At 45.1% G+C, this 26,313-nt stretch overlaps 1 protein-coding gene across 2 annotated transcripts in view; it reads right to left on the bottom strand.

Moving 5' to 3' along the window:
- Positions 1-26,313, bottom strand: part of LOC142075058 (SET-binding protein-like) — a 259,616-nt gene that overhangs the window by 127,882 nt on the left and 105,421 nt on the right. For both annotated transcript variants that reach the window (XM_075136058.1, XM_075136059.1), the window contains exon 4: positions 11,652-11,723. In XM_075136058.1, the coding sequence (XP_074992159.1) occupies positions 11,652-11,723 (72 nt within the window). The remainder of the gene's footprint in view (positions 1-11,651; positions 11,724-26,313) is intronic.

Raw genomic sequence — 26,313 nt, forward strand, 5'->3', positions numbered from 1 at the left:
AGGTCTAGGAGAAAAAAGCTCTTTCCTTGGCCAGGCGATGTAGAGTAGACAAGGTTGTGGAGGAAGGATGCTATTGCCCACTTCCCTCCTCCACTCCTCTACTCTGTTGAGAGCTGTATGACCACAGGCTGCCTTAATCAGAAACACCACGGTGGCAGCAGCTCTGCAGCCGTGTGGAGAGATGGCTCCTCAATTACCAGGGAGTCGTTTTCGAGTACGCCTTCTCCCTGGAAGCAGTGGGAAGATTTTTGAACCCACCTGATTGATGCATTCATCAACTGATTTCACTGGGATGCAATCCATTTAGATTTACAGCTCGTTTCCAAGGAGGAGGGAACCCAAAGAGACTCATCCGTCATATCCTCTGTCATTGCAAATCAAAGGCAGCTCCATGCCGGGAGACTCCCAATGCTGAAGGGAGAGGGCGTTTGGCAGCATGGCTCCCAGAGATTTCTGGAGCTGCTGGACAGCAATCCCCTTGTTTTTCTTGATAAAAAAAAAAAAAAACCAAAAACAACCCTCCCTGTGAAATAGTCTGGCATGTGATAGCAAAGGACATGCTGGAGGATTTGAAGGGATGTGGTGGCCCTTCAACAGCCAGTGTTGCATGGCTGGACCAAAGCGGGGCCCCTCAAAGTCTGCAGTAATGTTAGCCAGTATGGCCATCTGTAACACAGCAAAACAATTTGGGAACACCACAGGTTCCCGACTCGGAAACCAGAATTAAGCCCCTACTCCAGGGCTTTTAGGACACCCCCCAGAAGCACAGGGTTGGGGAATGGGATCATTTTAAACGAACAGACACCTTTCCACCCAAAACAACTGGCTAATTATGTGTAACCCAGTGCCACAATTAGCTTTTGCAGGGAATTACAGTATTGCCCTCATGTCTCTGTGCCTCCCGAGTCACTGCTGCTGCCAGACACCAACACAGAACCTGGTGAGTCCTACAGAGCTTCAGAAGAAGACCAAACACAAGCTACCTTCAAAGCAAATTTGAGACCAGAAGATGACAAAGAGGCAAGTTCAGCACAGGGGAGTTCAGATCTTCCCTTCTCCATGCCAAACAGGACTTACAGAAAATCACACTAGAAAGAACCAACAGGCGATGGCCAGTGATAAAAATGGAAGGAAAACACAGGCACCCTCTTGCTACTTGTTTTATCTACGAAGCTGAATATTTTCCCTTGCAGTTCCCACTTCTGAGTGCTTGACTCTCTCAGAGAAGAGCTGACAGTGCCCCAAGAAGCCAACAGGGAGATGCCCACTCCCTTCATCCCAGTTTGGTGCAAATCTTTGATCCACATCCCATATGAGCCAGTCTATAAATGGGTAAAGCTTCCACTGGAGATGTGGTGGACTCCTGGGATGGGATTTAAGAAGATCAAGGTCTGCTCCCAGCAATGCTGCTCTGTGGCCACAATCAAATCACCTCACTTAGGTTTTTTTTTCTGTTCTCTGAAATGGGCATAGCGTCCTGCCCTGCTTTGTGAGACGCTGAGATTTATGTGCGAAAAGCATGACATAAAAACTAAGTATTGTCACATAAAGCAAGATGAAGCTATAAAAAGAAGCCAAGGTAATGTGGGTGCCATTAAAATCCTGACACTGAGTGCTAGAAGTGGCTTAAATTTGCTGTGGTACTCCCACTGTTCCCTTTTATTAAGCACAGGGAAATATTGCCTTGCAGATAAACATTGTGATGTGGTAAATGTCCAGAATTTAATGGAGTCCATTATAATTGATGAAAATGTAGCTTTCATTAGTTTATGAATGCCTTATTCATTTTTTTTTTTAAAATCCAGAAAGAATGTTTTCCCTAGACAAGTGCCAAGTAAGAGGGTAAACAGCTTCTGCTAATACACCTTCATCTCTTCCCCAAGGCTGTCTCTCCTGCAAAGGAAAAGCTCTTGTTACACATCCACCAGCCTTCTCTCACAGTCCTCCACCTCTCCCAATGTGATACACACAACCCCAGTAACAGCTGGCCATAGCTGGGTGTGTCTATAGGCACCGCGAAGCCTTTTCCCGCTGCTGCCTGCCTGCCTCTGCAACCCTTTGACTCCCGTCTTCACCTTTTAATGTCATAGTCTTTGGGCCAAGAACAATAATATATTTGCTTTATGATGCTCCAACCACGGCAGGGATTTTTATGGACTACCACAATATCATCTTCTTAACTGTGGACATGCTGCTGATTAAAGCGGTCACACTGGCGGCGAGGGAATCTATAACGTCTTTATTTGTTCACAGGAAGGATACACCAGGAGTTCAAGTTTCTCTCTCTAGCCTCAGCCTCTCGGTGCTTTGATCCTGACCACCTTTGAGAATAAAAGGGGAATTTAGCTCTTAAATGTGATTCGGTCACTGGTGTCTTGGTTAACACCATCCATAAAAGGATTGGTTTCTTTGTTACACAGGACAAGGCTGAGACCACAAGGTTGAAATAGGAGTAGCACGAAAAAAACGTATCTTTTCAGCTAAAAAGGGCCAATCGTTAACCATGTAAATAAATGAGTGGCTATTGAGTTTTAATAACACACTCTCTTCTGTTGCTCATTCATAAAGAGGGGTGAGGAGAAAATGTTTTGAGGCTTCGAAAGTTGTTTTTTTTTTAAATTAGAGAATTACACATTGTGGTATTTCAGCGCCATGAACACCTGCTGACAGTATGATTGCAAAACAGGAGTATCTTGAGGCTGCAAGAAAATGGGCACAAAAAAGAGAATCCTGTTATCAAGTAAAATATCTGAAGACTGTGGTCGAGTGTGTGTTTTTTTCTCTGACTTTTAAAAGTGTCACATCCTCAAATTCAAACAAGCAGATGGCTGCCAGGAACACTCTGAAACCAGCAAGCTGCTTGTGTTGGACACGTCATTCTTGGTGTCTTGGTCTCTTGACTGTCACATTGATTTTTATTTCATTTTGTTTTGATCCAAGGGAATTGGAGAGGATTTTAAAGTCACCAATGACCTCTGAACTTCAATGATGGCATTTTCGGCATTTTATCTAAAAGAGGAGATAAGGGCAGAAATGGCCATTCACTCACTACCCAATGAAAAAAAAAATATAATGACATCATTTGTGGTTTCAGCTGAAGCAGCTGAAGTAAGCTGCTGAGGCTCTACAGAGAAGAGGTGATACTGCTGGAGGGAGAAATGTTTTGAAGAGCGTGCAGCCATGGCATCACCTCCTTTTGTTGATAGTACATAGCCACAACTGATGACAACTTCAGCTCTAACTCCGTGTTCTTGCACGTAGCAACCCTGAGCTATAAGTCATACCAGCTCCTGGCCGAGAGTCTGAATTTCTGTTTCTTTCATTTGAAAGAAATGTGGGAATGTAATTTTTGATATGAAGCTGGGTCTTAGGAAATGCCAGTAGATACAAAACCTTTGCATTGCATCTCCCCTGCAACTCAGACTGCTCTGAGCACATCAAACCTGACCTTGCTTCCTCCCAGTAAGAGATAATACGCATCTCTTGTTCCTCACATAGACTTCCCAAGACATTGGCTTGAGCTTCATCTCCCAGGTGCTAAATTGCTTGCCATGCAGGAGATAAACTGAAGCTCTTGGATGAAGGATAAGGCTGATGAATTTGCTCCTTGGCAGCAAGGGGACCTCTGACGATGTGGGTAAAGGTCACCTGGAAGATAAAACTAAGCTGGTAATGTCATCAAAAAAAATCCCAAGGTTGACATCCTGCGGCACACATGCCTCCTGCCGAGGGGAGGACCCTGGCCACCGTTAGTCATGTTCCTCCATATGCTGTGGGAAGTTTCCATGCGTGACCATGTTAGCAGAGTGAGTCTCTCAAGGTTCAGGTGGTTCCATGACAGGAGCTGCATGGGCTGGGGTGCTGCTCCTCCTTCTGCCGCACGGCAAGGAAGGCTCCTATGACAGGAGTGACCTAAAGAAAAAGGAGCCTCTGGGTGTCTTCTCAGTGATTTCAGTGGGCTTTGTGCAAGGGGCTCTTTGTTACTACCAGCCTACCTTACCCTTCTGCCCGATACTGTCTGTGAGCACAGCAGGTCCTGACTGCACTGAATCAAATATGAGGCCACCTTCCTGATGAGGGGAGCAAAGCACTGCAAGGGTACCATTTCTCCTGATTCCTCCTTTCTAAGGCTTCTGTAAGGAAAGCTGTTTTCCTCCCTCACCTTGGTAGGGGCTCTCATGAACTCCTTCCAGCCATCTGAGGCTCCTGTTTTTACCCTTCCATCGTTGTCCTGCACCTTTTCCCAGCCATGATGGCATGGTGGAGCCACTCCCTCCTCCCAAATGCCTACATCTCCTCGCTTATCCTCATTGAGGTTATGCTCTGCTCATGTCCAGGCTACTTTCTCCCCAGCACTCTTTTTATTGAAGTAGAGCCACTTATTAAAGAAACACTAGCAGTGACGGTAGCATGTTATAGTGCAGCTGCTGCTCAAGAGAGCAGAACTATAGTATTCCTATACGAAGAGCACTGTGCCAACTAATTTTGGTGGCACATAGATAAAATACTGATTTAATTTATCTGGATCTAGTAAAATCTGAAAAGAGCTTATAGGAAATCATGCTTATATCTTAGTTAATGAAATTCTGGGCTGTTTCTGGGAAGACTGACAATTGAAAAATCAATCTGCCAAACTTTCATTCACAGTATTGCGAAGCCATTACGGATACGGCAAAGACCGCCAAACTCACAGGGGGAGGTGTGAAGGCACACGTGAGAATGGGGAGCACCACATTTTCTTCCTCCCAAGGCAACCTGACAGCCTGGGCGGGGGCAGAGAGCAAAGAACGGATGCTCTTGACACTGCAGCACACCTCAACGTTGCAGGGTTTTTTTCCTCCTGACCGATAACTTGAGACTGAAGTCCCCTCCGCAAGCAAAGCACACGAGCCTTTGTTAACGACATTGCCCACTATGCTTGGAGAAGGCTGCTGGAGGTCTCAAGCCATCCGTCCGCAGCCCATCTCACTCTTCCCATGAAGAAGAGCACATCGGGACATTGATTAGTTTGGCCAGCCAAGCTACTGCGCTGCACCGTTAGAGGAGGATACCAGAGCTGGTGCAGTTTGATTTTACCAGCACTCTTTGCAGCTGGTTTGCTGCACCCAGAAACCACAGAAGGCTGAAATGAAACTATATGTGCCATATCTGCAGGTCGCGTGTGCGCTGATACCCTTGTGTTTATGTTCGTGCTCATTATTACACACGGAAGGAGGGTGTGCAGAAAACATTGGTCCTTGGGGGATAGCACGCCGTAGCAATTTTCAAGGCAGTTGCTCTGCAAGTAAAAGCCAGGGTGCTAGCAAGTAATGCCTGCAAAGTTTGATGCCTTGATTTCTGCTGTGTGGATCAATATTAACAGTAATATTGTATTTCCAGGGCATACTTAACTGACAGAACAATTGATTATTTGGTATGCAACAGTGCATTGATACTTGATAGTAAACTGGGACACGGAAACAATAAATGTGCAGTTGTTAAAAGCAACACAGAGCATTAAGTTTCAGTGACACAACTGGGATATGGCTTCCTTTGTCTAAAATGGAACATCTTTAACATGTCAAAAATACAATTTACTTATCTGACTTACTGAAATACCTGGAGAAAATACCTTCTTCACTGAAACCTGCAGATTAAGGTCATGTTTCCAAATATGTGCCAAATTACATCAATAACTTTGTCCCCACTGTGACCAAACACTTGAGGTATTCTTGAAGGGAAAATGTTTTGTTTGATATGTTTAAACATGTATTATATCAGATCACCTTGTGCATGAACAGATTTCAATGAAAGCAAAGATAATGAAACATTATACTTTGGTTGCAGTAGTCGAGCCAAAGTTATTTTTTTCACCTAGGTTTTAGATTCAGTGTGAAAAAGTATATATATATATACACACATATATATTTGGATAGGACAAACTCGAAATAAAACTTTCTTCATCAAACAAAGGGTTTACTTATATTTGAAAGACATAGTGCTATATTATATACAAGCCTACAATTGTCTCCTATAGACACATTTAACTATCAACCACCAAACCATTAAAAGGAAATTGTACAGAACACCAGTCTTATGACTGAAACCTATTGAAAAAGAAGCCTCCCTATGGTGAGGGAGAAAGAACTACTTTCTGTGAAGAAAAATAACTCGTGGCACTCGCTGTTGCAGGAAAGAACAAGTGAATGGTTTAAAACTCTCTTAATCTGAGCTCGGAGAGGTAGGGGAGGTGACTAGTAAATATGCGGGAAATGCACCTGTACTATACATAGCCTTTTTCTGGGATAATAGAGCCTTTTCTCTGCTAGCAGTGGGTTGAACCCTGTAGGCTTAGCTGCCTTAGCTGCCATCTATGATTTGGAGAGGTCAGGACCAAGGGAGGCTGAATCAGCCTCTGATGGTGGCTTCCCTCTCTCTCCCACTGCTGACAAATGGAGTTTAGGCTGATGGAGTCCAGTTTCTCAGTTGGGCCTGAGTGTCTTCAGCCACTAGTAGATTAAATGTGCCCAGAAATATTCCCAGGCATTGAGGCAAACTGGCACAGAACAGTTAGTATCTCTGCTCGCAACCATGTCTTAGCTTCCCTAATGCAGGAGCTAAATGCAGATGGCTCACTGGGATGAACTCTGATCCGTGCTTAGGAATGATTTAGGAGTTTGCTAATTGTTGTGGACCAAAAGCATGCCAAGGACTGGTCTAGCAGTTTGAGTAGGAGAAGGGAGTTGTATGGCTCTAAGTTTGGTTATAACAATAATCTTTTGCTGGTTCATGATATCACTCTTACTCAGTGAGAAACTGCAGATTACTGCTGTCTGCAATCTAATAATAATTGCAAGGAATCAGATGTTAGGTGTTTAAAATGACGAAGATGTTATACACGGGCAGCTTAACTTCATAAACAAACCACTGTCCTCTTTTTCCCATCCCACGCCACTGTCATCTGCCTGATACTACATCTTCAACATTTGCAACTTCAAATTACAGAATCACAGAATCATTAAGGTTGGAAAAGACCTCTAAGATCCGAGTCCATCCATCAACCCAACACCATGCCCACTAAACCATGTCCCTAAGTGCCACGTCTACACGTCTTTAAATACTTCCAGGGATGGTGACTCAACCACTTCCCTGGGCAGCCTGTTCCAATGTTTGACCACTCTTTCATACCCCAAAAAAAGCATCCCACCTCAAGCAGTTGCCGTATGCTCTAACCATGCTACACTGGAGGACCGTAAGATGTCCCATAGGAATTTCTGTGCTGAGCTGCCCAAGTGAAAGCGAGTCTGTTTTCTTGGGTCCCTCTGAGCTACAAGAAGCTGAACGCAAGCACTTTACTTCGAGAAGAACTGACTATATCGGGACAGGGACCATCTGGCAGAAGGCACAGCGGCATTAACGCAATCTCACACCAAAAGAGAAGATCTTGGTATGGTGTCGCCCAAGTCTGGGCACCTTCCTACAACCCCACAGGGACCCAAGCGCTACAAGGCAGCGGAGGGAGGCAGAGGAAGCATTTCGTACCTACACCCGCTTCACCACACACACCACAAAGCCGTCTCAGTGGAAAGGTTTCAAAGCTGTCATCAGAAGCTCTTTCTCTCAGATGGGAGCCGTTCAGAGAAACCCATCCCTTTGAATGGTTTCGCTCGTGACGCTTGCAATGTTTGTCCGTGGGCATCACCCATGTAGCAACTGACCCGTGGTTTGCAGCTGGATCTTGGGAAGGAGCACCCTCTCATAGTGAGCCGGCTGTATTTCAGCAATGGCACTTTCTTGGTGAAGAGACAGCACCAAGGCTGCCATCCACCCTTTGCAGTGCCTGCTTTTCCCAAAGAAAAGGTGGTGGAGACTTGTGTCAGGCAGTTGGTCCCTCCTCCCAGCTCTTATTTGGACACCTCTGTGGCCCTGGCAGCTGTAGCTAAAAGCACCATGTGGGCTCACAGCCTCAACGTTTCATGGCGGCTCCATGACTCAGGAAGCTATAATGCCAGGAGGATGGCGGATGACTTCATGCCAGCAGAATCTAATACCTTATGATCCTATGATCTAGTGCAAAAGGCAGGAGGAGTGGGAAGCCCAGCAGGCACCTGATTGAAGAGGCTGGGGGAGATAAGAGGAGACAGTGTCCTGCTGTGCGTTTCCTCCACCTCCATAACCTTCTCATTTTCAAAGAGTTTCCATAGGGCTGTGGCGGCTATTGTTCTCCAGACCTGGTGCATCAGCATTCCCACTACACTGACAGCAGTTTGGTATTCACACACCGCCTGCCCTTCTCCCTCTTCCTATCGGGAAAATGAGCAGCTCGTTTGGCTTCAAGAGGAAAGAAAATGTGTACCACTCGGATAACCCTGTGCTAACGTATACAGGGCTATGCTACGTACTCCATAACCGACAAGGGCTGCCTCGGCATGCGCTCATGCTCAGACAGACCCAAATGCATTTCCATCAGACTTCACAAACACGTGTCCGACCTTCCTTCCTTCTAAAAGTGGTCGTAGCAGCCAGATCAAACTTTGGCACAACCATTGCTGATGTGCAGAGTCAGAAATTAATAAGAGTTCCTTTATGCCCAATTATCAAGGAGGCTGAAGATTCATATAGGCCATTACGATAAAAAGGAGGCTAATTTAAACCTACAGCGAAGTTTAAAGAGTAATCCCGCGCAGGCAGGTAGGTAAGATCAATGTAAAAGTTGTTCTTGTTTCTGTTTGGCTCCGTAAAAAAGAAAAGTACTATCAGGGCTGTGCATTTTTTAAAACCTGCAGTTTTTTCCTAAAGAGGGTTGAAATAGATTTAAGCATCACCGTTATTATCTCAAAAATGACACAGAGATGTTTCCATGTGAATGTTTCCCTTTGCAGTCAGATATCCATATTCACCACGTGCGTACCTTTGATTCGGGGACTGCAGCTCCCCTGTGGTCCAAGGACTCAGGGTCCATTTTGTGTAGATCTTTCTGCCAAAATGGGGTTATTAAGCGATCGGAAATATTGCAAGGTCACCCACAGCCTTGATAGAAACAGGACGGTAGGAGAATATCAGAGAGAAACTGTAAGCTGTAATATCCAACTGTAAACCCGAGCTTATTTGGATTGTCAGTTCCAGTATTCGACTCCCTTGTTTTCAAATGATTGTCCTAGCCCTAGTGATTAAACACCTGAATATACCAAAGAAAGATATTCACAGGAAGGATCTCATGATAAAAAGGCTATTCCTGGCCTTCTTTCCATCACATCATAATCTGTCCACTAATATGGCTTGAGATCTCAGCTGATCAAAAGGTCATAAGATGCTACTGCTAAGTATCACTCTGTCTCTGTTTCAGCCGAAGGCATTTTTACTCCATGCAGCAGGCGGAGGAATGCAATAGCAAAGCCTTCAAATCTGTTTGTATAATAGATGAAGTCTTTGCTATATGGGATTTATCTTCCTTCAGAGAGTGACACCTGATAAATAAATCTCTAGTTCCCAGTGAATTTAAATAAAACAAAGACAAGTCATATCCCTGCACATTGTAAATATATAACTGCAGACAACACAAGAGTTCCCACTCTCCCAGCATTTCCTTTGCTACAGAAGCTATAAAGTGCTGACCACCCTCAAATTCTGCCAAAATCAAGGGACCCAAATCTCTGAGAACATTACGAAGAGCATGGTGATAACATAGGAGGGACTGAAAGATACATCACTCATTCAGACTAATGAAATGGTAAAATTTGCTTTTTTTTTTTTTTTTTTTTATAAAAAACACTAAACTACATCCTACCCAACTCCACCACATTGCCCGGTTGGTCACCGCTGTACTGCGGTGTGCCGGTGGCAGTGGGTCCATTGGTCCTGCACTGCGCCCATCCCTGGATGCCAGCCATCGCCTCCACCACTGACCGCAGCCGCTTCTCTGACCATCCTGCATCCAAACGGTTGAACATGGGCAAAACCACAGATCGCTGCCCAAAACAGCAGGGAGAGAGGGTACCACTGCCAACAACCACCTGCCACCTGAAGCCCTCGTCTAGCGGGTCTGCAGAGCTAATTTTTGTGAACATTACCATTGGAAAAAGCACTGTTTTGCATCTCCCGCACACCTGAAGAGATGTCACAACCAAATTAAACCACTCAGCATTTCCCAGACTATCCGCCTGCTCCCTGGCTCTCCAAATGCAGAGCTCTACACCAGGACCAACAGACAGTTTCTTTAACTGCAACTGGCAGTCATTTTGCTCCTCTCCAGGCTTTGAAAGCTGAGAGCCATCAAAGATTAGCAGAAAAAATCATGACTATTTTTCCCTAAGCAGCAGCACTAGTAATAGGCTTCAGGAAAAATCCTCCTAAATGCAAGTGATAAGCGTAGACTGTGTGAAGGCTGACAGGTCTGATTATAATTATCACTGCGAGGGGACCAGCACTAACCTCCCTTCTGGAAGGCAATGACAATTCCTGGAAGGGAACATGCAAGTGAATTATAAACAAAATCATTGCAAGTGGAACAGTCTTTCACTGGGAAACTAAATAAGACCCCGATTCGGGGGGAAAAAACCCCAAAACCTTGAGCAGTCATTAAAGTTCATCCTGATAGAAAATGGTACTCAATCATATGTTTAAGTTTTGCTGACTTTGAGTTGATGGGAGTAAAAGAATGAAGCAGGACACTTGAAGCATGGGATGGGATGGAGTCATGCATGTATGAGGTGTTTGGAAATAAAGAATATCTTCTCAAACCATATTTAAAGAACATGCTATGCAACGTAACATTAACAGAGAGCCCCAGAGAATATGTTGGTCCAGACTGAGCTAAATATTCAAAACTAAGACAAAACTCAGGCAGCCTTGTACCAACCTCTCCCCCTTCCTCACATCCTAGCAGGAAGAAAACCAAACAGAACCAATGCAGCGCTCTTCAAATTGCACCTATACATTGAGTTCCTCAAATTGCATCTATACATTGACTGAAATACCGCAACATTGCTTTTCAGCAAGGTTTTGAGGTAGATGTGGTAGGTAGTATTCCTTCAAGATCATCCTGTCCTAACCTTCTTTGTGCTTTCTGTACCAGCATTACATTTTTCTTAGGCTGCAGGTTGTTTTGGCATTTCTCATTCTATTTCCATTGGAAACTCACAAATAGAGAAACTTGGGCAATCTGGAATAAGAGTAGCAGTACAGTAGCTTTTTCGTTATGAACAAAGGGAAATAGATATTATCTTCTTAATAGTGGGCTGTAACTGCAGAGGAGATGAAGAGGAGAGCCTCAGAGTCAAAGGCAGTTCTAGGAGTTTCATTCTCATTATATCTCAATGGAGTGAAGCAAATAAATTGTGCAAGGAGACATATGGAAGCTCACTACGCAAATGGCCTATTTAAGGCTCTTACTTCCTAATTAGGTCCTGGTGTCAGGAGGTTGGTAACAATTATTCACACATAGATCATTTGGATACAATACAAACTGTTCTAAAACCCAAACCATCATAATGGTATGCATTAAAAAGAAGCCCTATTTAGCTTGATCTTTTTAGACTCTTTCACTTAGCACTTGGAATATCTATTTCTGTGCTATGCGTATCCTAAATTTTGTGTCTAACACTGCAAAAATGGGTTTGGAAGGGGAAAAGGAAGAAACAAAAACTTTCACAGCCATAACCCCTTGTTCTTACCTTGTTCACAGATTTCGTCACCGGACTCTGCACAGGGAACCCACACTCTCTTCCCAAATTCTTCATCTGACTCTGTGGCGTTTCCCAGAGCAAAGAGAAAAGAGAAAACTTTGATTGTGAGAATGACCGTGCAGAAAATGGTCACAAGCATCCAAAGTTTTGCCCTGCCCTTCTCCATTTCATTACACCGCTCTGCGTCCCCACCACCACCTGTCAACCGGGGCTCTCTGAGCACCCGGTGCTGGGGTTCACCCTCGGCCCCGCTCTGTTTTGGAAGGTCCCCCAAGCTTCTCCTTAACCCACACAGATACAGAGATTTCTCCTCCCAAGTAGCCCTGGTAAGCATGGCAGCACCACGGAACCACGACGGCTTTCCCCAGAAGCCGCAGGGCACGCAATGAGCCGTGATGGCAGGGAGTGGTGCCATGGATTCCTATGACAAACCACACCGGAAAGGCTCGGGAAGAGCAGGAAGGTGTTTCAGGATGCCAGCCCGCCTGCTTTGTTTAAGAGTTAAAGCAGGGAGCTGAAGCCAAGGATTACCATATTGCAAAACCATTTAAAACAGGGTAAGTGCTTGTGATTCAACATCGTGACTGCGGCAAACCCGCTCTGCCCTGTGCTTCTGCACTTCTGGTATGAAAATGAGATCTTCCTCTCCCCTTCTTCCCCTCCTGCCTCCTCTCCCCTCTTTGTCCACCTCTTGAGCCCTTCACACGAAGGTGAAATATTTTACATTTTCACCTGTAGTGATGCAGATTGGAGAGTGTTTGCTTTGCTTTGCTTTTCACTGATTTTGCCCAAAGCATCCTTTTAAGCAGCAGCCTGTGCAAAGATAATAGGTGGCACGATTCTCTATAACTGGAATCGGCAACAAATCAGCCATCTGCCACTCCAGGGGTCTGAGATTAACCCAGCTACTGGACCGTGACTGCAAAGCATTTGCACATTTAGATTACAGAAATGTGAGGTTACGGGTCCAAAAAAATAAAAGACTGACAATGGGGAAGGTGTGGGGAGAAGGGGTGGAAGATAGCCTTGGAAGAGTCCTCCGGATTAACACTCCTAACAACTCCAAGCAGACAACATTTCTCATTATAAAGTGTTAAAAGGATGAGGGATTTGAAGGAAGCAACTTGAGATTCATGAGACATCATGTTTCAGGGAAATACATCCAAAGACACTTCTTTGATACAGTGAGAAGTAAAGACAAAGACATTCAGTTGCCTTGTCAATGCCTTGCAATGCTCCTTGGGAATTATAACCAAGCTGCCCAGATGCCTTACTTGGACCACTTAGAAAGTACAAGAGTAACATTTTTGTCCCAAGATGGACAAGCTCCCTTACTCCAGAGCATTATCAAGATATCAAGGAAATGAGAGAGGTCTGCATTCTGAAATATAAAGGTTTGGGAAGGTCTCTTAATTCGCTGTCCTCAGTTTACTTTCCTGAATAACAAACACCACATTGCTACTTTGCGCACATGGATGCTGTTGGTCCACATTAATATTTGTCCATACATTTAGGATCCTCTCTATAAATCTGTTTGGAATCGTTATTTGGTAACTGAAATATTAAGAGGTTTAAATCTTAAACACAAGCTGGCTCCACATCTAAAAGCATGAGCCATGCTCTGTGCAGGTGCATGGCAGGTTAGGACAGCTGCCAGGGTGTCCTCTGCTCACTTTGATGTGGGCTTTAATCCCCACTCCTGGCATTTGCTTTTGTAGGTTGGCATCCCATGATCAGGGATCTCAGGTTTAAAAAAGGAGGTTGTGGCCAGAGAAAGAGGTGCAGCTGCAGCCAAAACTATCAGCAAGGACTGCTGGGAAATTCAGGCGAGGTCTGCATGGTGTGTGCCCTTGATGAGGATGGTAACTTAAATACACATCTCATTAAGTCAAAAGAGGCAACTGAAAAGCAAACGGCATGCACGTGTGTGCATACAAACCCACGTATTTTTATTCAAATACTTTATTCACGAAGAACAGGTGTGATCTGGTGGAACGTACAACAGCACACAGATTACTCCAAGTTACTTGGCCAACCCTCTTGTTGACATTTGCCAAGGTTTCCTGGGCCAAACACTATATACCCCCCACTTGTGACAAAGAGAAAAACACAAGAAGAGACAACAGCGTCTCTTCTGTGCAAGCTCAAGTTGAGCTGCAGCAACTCCATGGTTTAAGGCACAGCTGAGAGGAGGAAAAGCGAGAGATCGGTTGCTGCAGACATCCTACTCCATACAAAGCCTGCTAGCATCACCTCAGAAGTGAGTGCACCTCCAAGCAGGATTAATTTGGGACTGATCTTTTGATCCTCTGCAGAGGAAGAACCATTGATCTGCGAGGAGCTGTGAGAAGAAGAGGATGAGGAGAGCAGGCTGGAAAACATGTTTAAATCTCCCTAAATTCCCCACTATTTATCATGGTATTTCCAAAAAACATTACCTGAGCTGAATTAAGTGCTCCAAAACCAGGCCCACGTGTCTGAAACCAAAGGTGAGATTTGAAGTGGTTTGGATATATACTAGGGCATGGTTTTCAGGTGAGAGGCAGGTCATGGGGATCATCCCACGCCTGGGACTACAAACTGGGCCAAGCTAACAACCTAACAACCCACAAGCTTCTGAGATGCAGCAAGTTAATGAGCCTCTGCCTGTGCTTTGGAAAGGTCTCCTTGAACTTGACCTGCTGGCTGTGTGAGTGCTAAAACTGCTGTTAAAACAGGATCTGGACCCGTTTTCAAACACAAAGGCAGGCGTTTTCTTTTTCTCCAGTCTCCAATTTTTGTAAAGTTAACCTAAAACTTCACATCCAAATGCCAGTGTGATCCAGAGAGGAGTATGTATCTGTGTATGGTAGAAGATCTTTGCATTCAGCTTCAACTATTGGACCACTTCGAGAATGCTTGTGCTGGTAACTATTTTAAAAAAAGATTTTTTAAAAAATCAAAACCCCATAGATATATATATAAAAACGGTACTTTCATGTACCTTTTCCTAGCCTGTGAATGGAGGGAAGAGGGGACCAACACAGGGCAAAACCTTTTCTTTCAAACAAAAATCACAGTAAAACTCCAGCCCACCCCTTACAAATTAATCAACCTTATGAATTGCTGTTGAAGTTTCAGCCCTATATGATTTTTTTTGTTTGTTTTATCCAGGCAGGCTTTACAGGAACGTTTTTTTGCAACCGAAGCAGCAACATTGCATTAACCAGCTCAGCTGAGCTGTGGAGCTGCCTGGAAGTTGCCTCGTCCCCCAGCAAATGAGAAGCGGAGGGGAACACCAACGCAGGCGACGCTGCACCTTGCAGAGATTCGCATGTCCTACAAGTAACCTTGCATCAGGATACAGAGCCACGAGAGCAGCCTTATGGGTACGGAGAGAGGAGGAGGAGGAGGACAGCGAGGAGGAGGGGAAGGAGTGGCAACGGGAAAACAATCAGAAAACTCCCTGGGAATCAAGTCTTCTCTTCCTTCCTAGGAAGAAAATTAAAAAAATAAAAATCCTTCCCCAATACGGAGATGGTAGGAGGGGATGAGCACACTCGCTCCTTCTCTGCTTATAATCCTGTCCAGCGAGCATCGTAACAGATACACATGGGCTGGAGACCGGCTACAAGCAGAGCACTTCTGCCAGGCGCTTCCCACGCTGCACTAGCCCCGGGGTGCAAGTGGCAGCCCCCCTTCTGCTCCCTCTCTACCCCAAGTTCCCAGCAAGGGTCTCCTTTTTTTCCCAGAACTCCTAAATACCACTGGGGGCGGACGATGGGGGAGAAGAGGGTCACATTCAAAAGGTGAAGGGGAAGCAGAGAGGCGGGAGAACACCCCTGAGCCCAGCCGGCGGCCCCGCGGCCGCAGCCATTCTCATTCCCGGCACGTTTCGCTGCTCTCCAGCGCAGCCCAGCTTCGAAATATTAGTGCGGCGCAGAGTGCCATTTTCGAGTCGCTGCAGCTCCTTCTTGGCACCGATTCAGCTTTTTGTCTTGCCTTCTCCTCCGAGCGCCCAGCGGAGGGAGGAGGAAAGAAAGGAAGAAAATAAAGCCCCGCCGCTTCGCCGCCGGGGCCATCAGCTTCCCCGCCTCGCCTGCGGCACCCCACACCCTTCCAGCCCACTCCCAACCGAACCCACTCAGCAAACATAAATCTCTTCCCACCTCCACAGCAGCCAGTTCACAGCCTCCTTCCCCCCCCTTCCCGCCACCCCTTTTCATCGCTCACTCCTTTGTACTCCTCTAAATTTTTCCAGCCAAGCGTTACAACCTTCCACCCCCCGCCCCGTTTCTCCTCCATCCCCAGCCCTCCCACCTCCTCCCTTCACATCGGCAAAAAAAAAAATCGTGCCATGGTTGCCAATGCACTGGCATCTCCTCGGAGCGGAGAGCCACTGCACCCGCAACACGCCTGACGGGTCCAATCCAGCTCACAGCTGCCCAAGCGCAGGTGAGCTGCAGTGCTCCCGGGCGCAGGACATACTCCGTTTGCATCCCTTGGCATTGCTGTAAATACAAACTCCTTGCAAGCCTGCCTTTGGCAACCGAATTCCTCCTCCTGGTTGTGGGGCCGGGAGAAAAACAGAGGCGGAATAGCGAGGGAGGGGGGGTGTATTTTTTTAAGCAAACACAAACATGGCACTGAGAGCTTCCACCAACAACTTCTCAGCCTGCTGCGCTGGCAACCAGCTGCCAGCTCCAGCCTGGCATCAGCTTTGATTTGTTTTTCTCTCCTCTTAAACGCCCTCCTCCCAAATATTTGTTCCCTTATTTTTTTTCTTTTTAGTTTTTTTCCTCCCTTTTTCCCTTGTCCTTAGAGAGGATCCCTCCCACTCACACCCACAAATCCAAAGCAGCACGTGTGGAAGGAACACCAAAGGGAACGAAACGTGACGTAACACTCAATGGACCAAGAAAGGGGAAAAAAAACCCATAAGTACACACAACATATGTATTCTCTTCTCTGAGGAAGAAGGAGAGCGCGCGAGATGCCCTAAAAGCAGGCAACATGGCCCTTGTGCATGCCAGGATGTGTAAGTCCCAGCCCCCTCCACGAAGGAGGGAGGAGACAGGTTTGGTTGGGAGGTAGAGAAAGGTTGAGGCAAAAATGCATGTTCTCCATGGAAAGGACCCGAGAGAGTCAACTTCCAGCCAGCGACGTGACTCCAATTAAACCAGAGTTTGAAACATTGATATATGCATGACAGAAATAAAGTGGTGTAAAATTCCCCTTGTCTGGTGCCTGGAGGAAAGAGATTTGGAGAAAAAAAAATATAATAATGGTGATGCTGGGGATGGCTTGGGAGGAGCATGGATGGAGGAGAGAAGATGCTCCAAGGATTTTAGCGTGGTGGCATGAGTGCATTAAGCTGCAAGCCAAGCTGGAGACCCAGAGCAGAGAACAGCTCCGTAAGCAGCTGCTCTTGCCCGTGGGGCTTTTTATCAGCCTGGTTGGACCCCCTTGACCACTGAGACATATCAGGAAGAGCTCCTCGGAAGCCACAGGAGTTACAGGGTGGTGAAACAGATGGGCACTCGCTGCATCTCAGGCCTGATGCCTCTGCTCCCTGCGGCAACAAGTCCCTCGGGAGGCCTGGCAAAAGTGCCAGGAAAAGGCTGGTTCTTGCCGAGCACTCTCTGGCCACCCCTGGGGAATAGCAGAGCAACCAGCTTGAAAGTGGGGTCACCGAGACAGACCGGGAAAGAGACAGACAGCATGCTCGGCGTGGTACAGACAAAACAGCAGTGTCCTGAGCAGCTGCCTAATATGTATCTTGGCAAAATCTCGCCTGGCTGTGGATGAAGCAGAAATCGCAGGCTGGAATCATAAACCCGTCAGTTGGTCTGACTTTTGCTTCCCTGGCCTGCACGTATAACGCAGGAGGAAAGCGGAGGGCTGGATGATACCCTCTAGCTGCCAGGAGCCACATGGAGGAGCTGGTCCTTCGGCCGTTGCCAGCTGCTGCCTGTGGAGCAGCTGATGGGCAGGCGCTGAAGTGGACTTAAAATAAGCAGATGCCCTGCTGTGACCGTACTCATTAAGGGATGCGTGCGTTTGCATGCTTAAACCGAGCCTCGGGCCTGTGCCCTCAGGAGCACCTCTGCCACTGGGACGTGTCCCCCGCACAAGGTCCACATTGGAGCTTTCTCCAGGCCACCGCAGTACGGCTGGGGCTGGCTGGGTTGAAAAAAGCAATATCCAAGTAGGGCCACCAAATCCCCTCTTCTGAGTTGTGGCTTCACTGTCCCAGGCCCTTTGCATAAGGATGTCATCCAGCATTGGCAATGGTTTCTCCCAACCTCTACTTCTAAGGTCAGCCGGTGTCCATCCGAATCCTCTCTCCAGCTGATTTACACGTTTGTTTTCTCTCTTTGCTATTCCTCAGGCTTAGGGTGAGTTTTTGCCCTTCCCTCCAGCCTTTAGTACCAAGTGCTGGCATTTGGCAAGGCAGACTGGGTCCCTCACATATGTCGTTGGCAAAGCAGACCTTGAAACCTCAATTGAATGTCCCCGCAGAGAAACATCCCCGCCTGGAGGTATCTGTAGCTTATTGAAGTGACTCCCAGATAGAGGCACTTCCAGATCCTTTGAGTCAAAAGGCGCTATAAATAAAAGATATTACAGACTAACAAGTTCTCAGTTGCAAACTGGAGTGGGAAAGAATATTTTAGCATCCTCTTTCGAAGCACTCTAACTCTTGGCAGACATGATCGTTCAGGTCTTCAGAGCTGAAAACTTCACACAGTACGCAGCACGTTGAGTCCACGTGCTCCATCTCCAGTTTCAACAGGTTTAAAATCTACACTGTCCCTACGCTATATCCCCCCCAGTGCAGCGAGCATCCAAATATTGCTTCGCTTTAGGGGTTACAACAGTAAATATACACTGCGTGGTGATCTTTCCCAGGAAAAACTCAGCCTTCGCTGCTGTAAGCTCACAATAGACGATGCCTAAAGATTTTTATCAACTGGCTTTTGATGCTTCCCTTCCCAGGGTGAGCAAGCACTTTGTATCAATCTGGCTTGCTTTAGTGCAGTGACCCAGCGCTGTGCTCCGCTGCCGAAAGTTCAGGTCCCAGCTGCGGGGCTAAACTCTTGCTGACACTGTGCTGATTTCTCCGTCTCTGTCACCCACGCTGCCAGGGAGGAGGGGGGGATGTTGGTTTTTTTCCAGGCTGGAAAAGAAAGAAAACAATCGTGCAAAACTTGGAGAAGATGGGGCAAAAAAGAAGGGGGAGGAAAGTGATCCCAATGTGTGCAGTGAGGTTGAGGAGAGGAAATCCATCGGGCAGCACGGGGCACTTCATTGCTTCTTTTTCTTCACCGAGGAAAAAATCTTGCTCAAGAGGCAATTAAAAAGTTACCAGCAAAAAAAAGCTTTTTAGGATGCCTCGAAGAACTTGTGTGCGTGCGCAAGTGCACGGGGAGAGATGCAGAGAGGGAAATGACTATTAGTGACGGGTGAACTACAAAAGGTTGGGTGGTTTGTTTTGGATAAAGCTCCCCACATGCAGATGCTTATCTAAAGCCTTCAATCTTCAGAGCAGGGCTGGGAATGTCTTAAGAACAGACCCTTCTTGCATGATTTCCAGTATATCTCAGAGCAGTCGCCCATGCCAAAAATACCAAGAAAACAGCTTTTTTCCTTCTTCTTCTTCTTCTTCTTTTATGCAGTGTTTTGGCTCTTCTGCTTCTGGTTCTAAGGAAAACCTAAAACTGCAAAGTCTTTGACATGAGGGTTGGACTGTGCTTATTTAATTTCAAGCCATCCCGGTTCTCATGACCGCACACATACGAGGGAAATAAGGAAAAACGGTGCTGTGATTGTATGAAAAACTTTAAAAGAAAAGAAAACTCCCTGAAAATTGGCAGAAAACCAAGCTGGCTTCCCTAAGAGAGGACTACAAGCCCTGATCTCTCCCACCTTAAGCAGACTACTTATCTGTAAGCTGGCTATTCTTCCCATAGATAACATGCGAGATCACAGCATTCCCAGTTCAAATGAGCCTGTTAGCCTTGGGTGGCTATTAGTCAGTAAATACTATTGAATCAATAAACAAAATAAGGACTTAGAAGAGGGTCTTGTTTCCCCACCAAATCTGGAAACTCATCAGATCTGCAGTAGCCCTAATTTGACAGAGAAGGAAGAAAGAAAACAGTTTGAACATGATCCGGTGCCCTCCAGTTTTCTTAAATCAGAGTGTAATTGAGGTAAAATAGCCCGGGGATGGTGCTGTGGGGATGAAAGCAGTATGTTTTGCTTAAGTCCTCTGGACAAACAGGGCTGTTGCAGGGCTGGTTTTGATCTCTGGCTGGATTTACACCAGGATATCTCAAGTAATGTGGCCCAGTGTGTAAGGCAGATCAGAATCAGGCCGGTGTGCTTTTAAGGATGTTGCCAGATATCCTATGTCCCTGGACTATTCACCTCAGGGAGGTTAAAACCACATACATTCACTCTAGGTGTAGTAAAGAATGAATGATTTGCTGTTAGAGACCAGATGATGTTCTTCCTAAATGATTTCTTGTAGTCTTTTTTCCTGCCTTTCCTATTATTTATTAATTACTCAAGCAATGATCTTCAGTTCATCCAAGCGGTTTGGAGACCAAGACTCGTATCTTTAGCCGGTACAAATCAGAATAACTCAATCCAAGTCAACAGAAACGAAGGATGAAGGCAGTGGAAAAGGTGTGACCAAAAGTTTATACTACACAGTATAAACTTGCCCTTCCAAAACAAGGGCACAGCCTTCTAGACAGCACAGTATATATAGTCTAAGTATTTTCTCACTGAAGCTGATGGCACTTCTTGTGGGTGCAAGACAAGTTCAGAAGGCCCAAGTCCCCATTCGTGTCCACATGAGTGAATCGGGAGAAGCTCCATTACCCGTCACATGCTGTACTCTTTGCAAAATCTCTTCATTGTGTCCTGCTAAACGCTGCAGGATGCTGATCATTTTTGTCAAAACTTGGCTTTTGTGCAGCTGCTTAGTTTAGATGGTGGGAGGGAGGGATGCGTTTAACTTTTGGCTTGAAAGAAAGAAAGTAAAACAATCTGGACCCTTTCAAGAGTGCTGAATGGTTGAGAAATCTGGCCCTGAGCTTTTTTGAAAAAGTGACCCAATCTATCTAGTTATTACACCATTCTCTGCCTATGACTAACACATGGATTCATATTTACTTGCAGGAAATGCTGGCGAGAGATGGGGGTTCCCATTCACTCGTGTTGTTTACCGCTCCCCCGAGATCACAGGCTTCAGCGACGATGGAGCAGACCGCTTCACAGGTGCACGGTTTATACGCCAAAACGGGTTGTAAATCAGAGCGGAGGAAGAAAGGGCTGGAACAACGCTTGTTTGTAGAAGCGACCGTTGGAAAGGGATGTTGACCACGTTCATTTTACAAGTCTGATCTCCTAAGTCTACGCTTGCTCACAGTGCACCGGAGGGATTGGGTCCCGGGTCGGAAATCCAAGAAGCACGTCAATAATTTGACGGAGATTACACAGGGGGTGAACTTGTCCCTGATCTCCATTATTGGTTCAAAACCAGGAATTCTCATACCCTTTCGGACAGATGGCTGGTCCTATTACTTCTTATGTTAGATTTCCCATTGAGGCTGAAAGCAAATCCACATTCAAGTTGAAAGTAAACAACCTGCGAATTCAAAAGGCATTAACTTGAACTGCCAAAGCATTCGCTGCGTATGCTGCAGATGTCAAATAGACGCTTTCCCACAGTCCTGAGCCTAGACACATAACTAAGTTACACAGCAAAACCTTCCACCCAGCCCGAAAATCCATCCTGTGCAAAACTCGCTCTCCTTGCTGGTGTTTTAAGGGCTGGAGCCTCAGCTGGAGTGAATTAATGTAGTCACTCTGATTTGAATAGAGCTACGCCAATTTATACCAGATGAGGATTTCACCCTTTGGAGGCCAAGTGGGAAATGGCTATCCACTACTTTTTTAACAGCATGGTTTGAGAAAAAAAAAAAAATCTGGTGTATTTTAAAGAGTGTAAGGGCACTAAGTAAGTTTCTTTCCATTTCTATGATTAATTCTTGAAGAAACCTATTACAGAGCTTGGTCCTAAAGAATCAGGCTTTGCAGAAAAATGCATATAAATAACACAGCTTATAAATACAAACAACACAAGCTATCCAGTTTATTCCAATTCCTGGTACCTTCCAAAATGCCAACAAAAAGTTAACTAGGAACCCAAGCACGACATCGCTGTGGTATTGCAGGAAATTCAAAAAGTGGAAAGGGCTGAATAAACCAGTCTGTTTTTTTCCTGCCAGGGCTGAATGAAAAGGACAAAAAACATGAAACTAAACCATACAAACAAAAAAAACCACCCATATGCTTTGAAATGCTCTGAACATTAGTACCATGGTGTGCTCCTCGGCCGTAAAGATGTGCAAGATGGTTTTTCTAATATATTCTGGTATAAATCGAACAGCACCACTGAAGTCATATTCTGTAAATCAGGATTCGTTCAATTTAAAGCAACGTAACCTGATGGTATACATTCAGCAATGATTACCTGAATTAAGCCTATGATTTATTTTTCAGTATAGGAGGCCCGACTCGCAGACTCAGATGCGTCTGGATTTCCCCCAAAGTAAACTGGGGGTCAAATATTACACCAAGAGAAAAGACTAGAGATTTTTAAGGCAATGGTAATGGGAAATCAAACTGCTAAACTGTTTAACTTAAAACCACTAGACTGATGCAGCTCATCAGAAAATTCACGTCCTCTTTCCTCCACCCATCCTTATTTTCACTTTACAATTCAGTGTAAGCTGGCAATTAGTAATACTTTGTCTGTTTATAGAGCCTTCCATCTGAGGATCTAGAAACACTTTGTAAACACTAATGAATTAAGCTTCTTAACACCCCCTGTGAGACGGATACTACTATCTCATTTGCACAGCACGGAGAAGAGGTGCAGGTTTGCCGAGGGTCGGAGCGAGCCGGCGGCGGAGCTTGGAAGCCACTCTAGACCCTGAACCTCACCTTCAGCTCAATAACACAAGGCTTTCAATGGATGTGGTGATGTGCCTGGCAACTTCTGAACCTTATAATTATCTCTTGGGACTGCCAGTGTGCCCTGATGTCTGAAAACACAGAGGGTTGAACTTCTACCCATAGAGAGAACTTAAGTCCCGCTTACTGTTGGACAGAAACACCATGAATATGCCATCTGTCCTCACCTGAAACAATCACTCACAAATACGATCCTCTGACATTGCAAACAGGAGAGAAAATTGGGAATTCAGTTGTCCTTACTTGGTTTTTAATAATAACACCAACCCTGCACAAAAGGTCCGGGAGAGTTCCTTTCCTTTTCCTTGCATCTTTAATTGCCCTTACCTTTTTCTCATGTAGAGGAAAGGTAAAATATCCAAGCCTGCTTGCAAGTCATGATGACAAGAGGAACTTAAAAGATTTTTAAAGAAAGCCTAAAGGTTTTACTTCCAACACTATCAGGAATGCTCAGATCCTAGGCAAGCCTTAGGACAAGATAGGCATTGAAGAGGCAAGTATTTTTTTTCCCAAAGCACAGTCTCATTGATTTAAGAGCAGCTAATGTCTGGTACCTATTTGAAGCATTTTTCCACGTAGCCGTTCTCCAAATGCATGGCAATCGGACAATTTCCATGATGAGTCTTCTGTCTAAAAATACACACCTCCTCCTCTTTTCAATTTATCACTGAGCCAGTCAGCCTGTTTGTTGTTGAAGTTTTGCCCATTTAATAGTGCACTTAGGAAAGCTTAATACAAACATCGACCAATTCATTGCTGTCACAAAAAGAAAACCCTCAGAAATCATTCATCTAAGCAGGAGTCAAGAGCAAGAGTCTCTTATTTAGAGATCAGTCAATAAAAAACAATGTTATGGAAGCTACTCTAAACAGACCAGTATTTTTTTTTTTTTTTAAAACATCTCTTTTTTTCCACAGATTGAAATTGAGGAGAATAGCAAATAAAATATTTGGTTTTGCTTTTGAAATTTGTCAGTGACCTTAAATCCCAGAAATGGAGCACTACAGAAGAGACAGGCATTTGACATATTCAGCGTGTTGATTTGTGAACTATTAGCAGATTGCTGTTTGCCTAAAAATACGTATTTGAAATTCTTTTCTAAAAACTCTTCTTGATCTCTTCCCAATTCATGAGCTGTTAAATGGCTGTACGACACGGCGATGTTTGTCTCCCGAACAGAGGGACATTACGATCCCTAGAAGCAGGTTTCCAGCGGGAATATTAAAGGCACTATTCAGGAATATTCTCCAGTATTCGCAGCTTCCACAAACACTCCTGCTTGCAAACATGTTTGCTGGAATATTTGTCAAGAGCAAACACGACGGGATGGTGGGAGAAAGTGTACAAAGTCTAACCAAGCTTATAAAAACCCAGCAGCTAATGAATACTTGTGGAAAATGTCTTACGGTATTTCCTCAGCTACGGATGCTAATTAGGAAAGCCTATAAAGCTAAAACTCTTTTGCTGCCTATCTCCTTGTGTACTCCAAAATTGAACGCCACTTCCATGGCTTTCTTTATCATGTTCATCCCTGTCACATCTGCTGGATCCAGAAGAAGTTTTTAAAAATTATTTCTGTGTGTATCAAATGGATGAGGTTATGAACAACTGGACAGAGGGCCAGAAACTCATTTCACATAAGCAGCTTGATGGCTAACAGCTTTTTACAGTCTCTGACCAAAAAAAGACCTACAACAGATATGAATATATATGTAGATTGGTCAATATGTCTTATTGCCCAATATTGAATCACCACAGTGTTACACAGTACTATGGATCCTCTCTTCAGGCCTCTTTCTTCAGTGACAAACCAGCTTTTGGATTGGGTCTTCTTCTATAAACAAGTCCAGTAGGTACCCAAAGAAACACAACAAGCTCATGTTGCTCTAGGACATTGGCTCGAAAGCACATGGCCAGGGAAGGGAGAAGAATTGCAAGGAAAATCAGTGGACATGCCCGGGTCTACATGTCTGGGTGCTTGAGGATGGTGAATTATGGACGCTGAGCCAAGTCAATGCCATGCAGGTGAGCAGGAGTTTGCACCTGAGAAAATCAGCTCTTACTGAGTACAAACACTTCTTAAAAACCCAAGGTCTTGAGATCCAACATTTTTAGTTAATAACAATCTAAGGAAGCGTTTGCAATGCATGGCAGCAGGACACAGCACGAGGTTAACATGAACATGCCCATTGAAAAACCCATGCAGGGTGATAGTTTGCTCTCCTTCTTCCATAAGCTGTATTTTACAAACTCTGGACCAAATTCTGCTCCTAAAGGGAAACTTTAATATAATGGCACTGCTGTGAACCTCCTCTGCCATACTACTGATGATAACACGAGACAGGCTAGTCTGTGGTGAGGGCCAGGCTGAGTTTGTTCCTGGGCTCCTGAAAATGCTGTTGCAATGTCAAGGCTTACCATAAGCTCTTGTAACTCACCACCGTATCTGTTTTCCAGTAAAGCATGACACTTCCTTTTTCACCCGACTAATACTGAGACCCTCAGTATGTTTCCTGAGCAGGAGTTTACTGAAAGTGATCTTTGCTCTGCTGTGCATGCAGACAGCTCATATAGTAACGAGATAGAGTTGTTCTCCTTTCTTTAAAAAAATGCAAATCCTAGGTCACTGCAAATAGGTTTTTATTTCATAAATTCTACTTATTATCTGAATACATCGTTCCTTATGTTTCTCTCTCCTGGAAGGTAAGGGAAAGTGATGGACCATCTAGAATTTTTACAGACTGTCCCCTCCGGTCATGCATTGCTAGAGATGGTACTGTATAATGCATGACTTACCTGCAAAGACATTGGAGGAGTAATGAAATAAGCAGATGCTCCGTCAGCAGGCTTTTAAAACATTGGTATTGCAATCTGAGATGCAGTCAGCCATTACATGCATATGCCCTTTATTTATGGAGCTGATAAAGGCTCTATGTCAGGAGCAGTCAAGCTGCCTTTTCACTTTCTGCCTTTCCTCACATTAAAGAAAGTTGCTGTCTTGTTATTTTATTCTCATGCAAGCTCCAGATTTGGGAGGAAAAGCAGGATTTACCTCCTGGCTCATCTATTAAAAATAGAGGACTAAAAAACTTCATCCAAACAAATCACCAGGGACTTCCTATAGTGATTCCTCTCCTCCTAACAGATGATGTCTGAAATAGGTGGATCTCATTGGAGTTACCTATTTCTCTCCATTGGCTAGAAAGAGAGCCCAGGACAACTAGCCCAGCTGTAGGTGAGACCACCACAGATGCCCACACCACCAGAGTCGCACATGTTCACTCATATACAATTTCAATTTGATATACTTTTCTATCATCAGTGTTGTTCTAGGTAATTTCATGACAGCATCAAACACATTTTCCCCCAAACTCCATTCCAAGCACCAATGGTAGATAAGAAAACAGGGGAAGGCTGGCATGGATCAAAGGGAAGGATGGTGTTAACATTAACAGTCACCATATGAGGAGCATTTTGCACTATAAATAAAAGAGCGTTGCTCAGCTACGCAAGGAGCGGTGTTCTGAGGTCACCGAGTCGCATGGCTGTGGCTCAGGGGAGGATTTTGGTTCACGCGCAATGTTGTGTTTGATCACTGGTACATCACCCAAAGGTTCAC

This window comes from Calonectris borealis, chromosome W (genome assembly GCF_964195595.1).
Source record: "Calonectris borealis chromosome W, bCalBor7.hap1.2, whole genome shotgun sequence".
Classification (NCBI taxonomy): Eukaryota; Metazoa; Chordata; class Aves; order Procellariiformes; family Procellariidae; genus Calonectris; species Calonectris borealis.